This window comes from Cariama cristata, unplaced genomic scaffold, assembly GCF_000690535.1.
Source record: "Cariama cristata isolate BGI_N322 unplaced genomic scaffold, ASM69053v1 scaffold22128, whole genome shotgun sequence".
In the NCBI taxonomy this organism is placed as follows: domain Eukaryota; kingdom Metazoa; phylum Chordata; class Aves; order Cariamiformes; family Cariamidae; genus Cariama; species Cariama cristata.
In genome coordinates, this window is record NW_009633181.1 from 284 (window position 1) to 2,545 (window position 2,262).

Below are 2,262 nucleotides of genomic sequence, written 5' to 3' on the forward strand. Positions count from 1 at the left end.
CACTAGGAAGAAAATTAACTCTATCCCAGCCAAAACCAGGACAGCAGCTTGAGCAGCACTTTGGGGACACTGTCCCAGATGTCCCAGGCTGTCACTCTCCCTACCTCCTATCTTGGCTTGTCTGAGTGCAGGGAGTGTGGAGTCCTGCCCTGCTTCCAGCCCTTTGAGGGGGCTGGACTGGGCTGTGGGAAGAACTGGTTCAGATGGTGAGGTGCTCATGTCCTGCAGGAGTCCAACGGCCCCACGGATGCCTATGCAGCCATAGCCAAGGCTGACCGGCTGACCCAGGAACCTGAGAGCATCCGCAAGTGGAGGGAGGAGCAGAAGAAGCGCCTGGAGGAGCTGGGTGAGACCCAAGGCTGCGTGTGGCCATGCTTGTGGCACCTCGTGACATGGCAGTCGGGGATCTTGGGGTCTCTCACCTGGTGGTGACCCTGCTGCATCCCAGAGGGGTGTCTCGTGTCCCACGCTGTGTGGGTGCCCCTGCTAAAGATCTGCTATCCTTGGGAAAGCAATGCCTTTCAGACAGTGCTAGTGGGACAGGGGACAGGCTGGGGGGGCTGCGGCTGTCCTGCCTGCCTAGGGGCTGCCCAGCAGACCCAGTGGGTGCCAGTCTGGCTGATGGGGTTTGTTTTGCTCTGGCCTTAGATGAAAAAAAATGGCGTGAGAAGGCCAAGAAGGACCTGGAGGAGTGGAACCTGCGTCAGAATGAGCAGATGGAGAAGAACCGGGCAAACAACAGGTATGTTGGAGTCAGTGTGGCTATGAGGACTGTGACAAGAGCTGCTGTGCATCCAGATCTGCCTTCCTAGGATGTCTGGGGGCCTCTTCCCCCACAGTGGGGCCCAGCCCTGCAGGGATAGAGCTTTGCCAGGCAAGGGGAGAGGCCTCTGTGCTTCGAGCAGCTCCGGTGGCTGTGCAGAGTCACCCTGGCTGGGACCACACTGGGATCACCCTGGGATCTCAGTGCCTCCTACCCCCCATGTGGGCCTCACATCGAGGCAGGGTTGAGGCACTGTCTGTGCAGCCCTGCCGTCACTGGCAGGGTTTTCTGGACCTGGTGCCAGATATGCTGTGATGAATGGGTCACACTCTGTGGTAGGACGCTAACCTGCTCTCTGTTTCTCTCTTTCTAACCCTCTGCCTACCTGTCTGCTCTGCGCTCTCTCTCTCTCTGTGCCTCGGGGGCTAGGATCGCTGACAAAGCCTTTTACCAGCAGCCGGACGCCGATGTGATTGGCTATGTGTACGTGCCTCTTACAGACCGTATCCTGCCCCGCGGGGTCTGGGGGTCTTGGCCCCAGCACTTGGCTGCCCAGCCAAGGGAAGGGGGGATGCTGGGAGGTACTGGGCCCTGGTGAGGTCCCACAGGGAAGATGATGCAGCTGAGTGTCTTCAAATGGTGAAGTCTTCGGAGACAAGTGGAGCTCCTGGAAATGCCCCTGTGGGGGCTGGTTGAAGAGGCAAAGCCATGAGGTCTTGTGCCTTTTTGGGGACGGCTGTAGGGGTGGAGAAGTCTTGGGAGCAGGCAGACACCCCAGTGCCCAAGGATGAGCGATGTCTTGGGTGAGTGCAGCCAACAGCAGGCTTGAGCACCCTCTGTCTCTGGATCCCAGAGGACACTGAGCTCATTGGCTGGAGCAAGGAGACGGGAAGTGGGGACACGAGGGGTTCCCAAACAGAGGGGAGGGTCTCCTTGGAAAAGGTTCTGCTAGTGACAACCCTCAATGTCTCCACAGGGCCTCGGAGGAAGCATTCCTGAAGGAGTCCAAGGAGGAAACCCCAGGCTCCGAGTGGGAGAAGGTGGCCCAGCTCTGTGATTTCAACCCCAAGAGCAGCAAACAGAGCAAGGATGTCTCGCGGATGCGCTCAGTGCTCATCTCCCTCAAACAGACGCCCCTGTCCCGCTAACTGCCGCCTGGCACAGCCGGGAGCGCAGCAGGGCAAGGCCAGGCTCACCAAGCTGGGCGGCTTCATGGGGCCAGCCCAGGAGAGGCTTCACCCTGCCTGCCCCCTGCTCCCTGCTGTGCACCTCGGCTATGCTCGAGTCACTGGTTGTAACTCTCCCCATGGTTTTCCTTTGCTTAAAAGGTGCATCGGTCTATTTTTACACTTATTTATTACTGTGGCATTTCCCCGGAAAGCAACACTGGGTGGCAGAGCTGAATTAGTGGGGGAGCCCCTGGCCTGGGCTCTGCGGATGGTTGTGCCCAGGGGCCTGGCTGAGTGAGAAGGGGAACGCCCCACCCCGTGTTCCCCACC

General features: G+C 59.3%; 1 protein-coding gene across 1 annotated transcript; it reads left to right on the top strand.

Annotated features, from left to right (window-relative positions):
- Nucleotides 1-211: 211 nt before the first annotated feature.
- Nucleotides 212-1,911, top strand: CLTB (clathrin, light chain B; the record flags this gene model as incomplete). Its single annotated transcript, XM_009706669.1, has 4 exons — nucleotides 212-346; nucleotides 649-742; nucleotides 1,193-1,246; nucleotides 1,740-1,911. Coding segments are annotated over 4 exons (455 nt in total), but the record flags the coding sequence as incomplete, so codon positions are not given.
- Nucleotides 1,912-2,262: the final 351 nt, after the last annotated feature.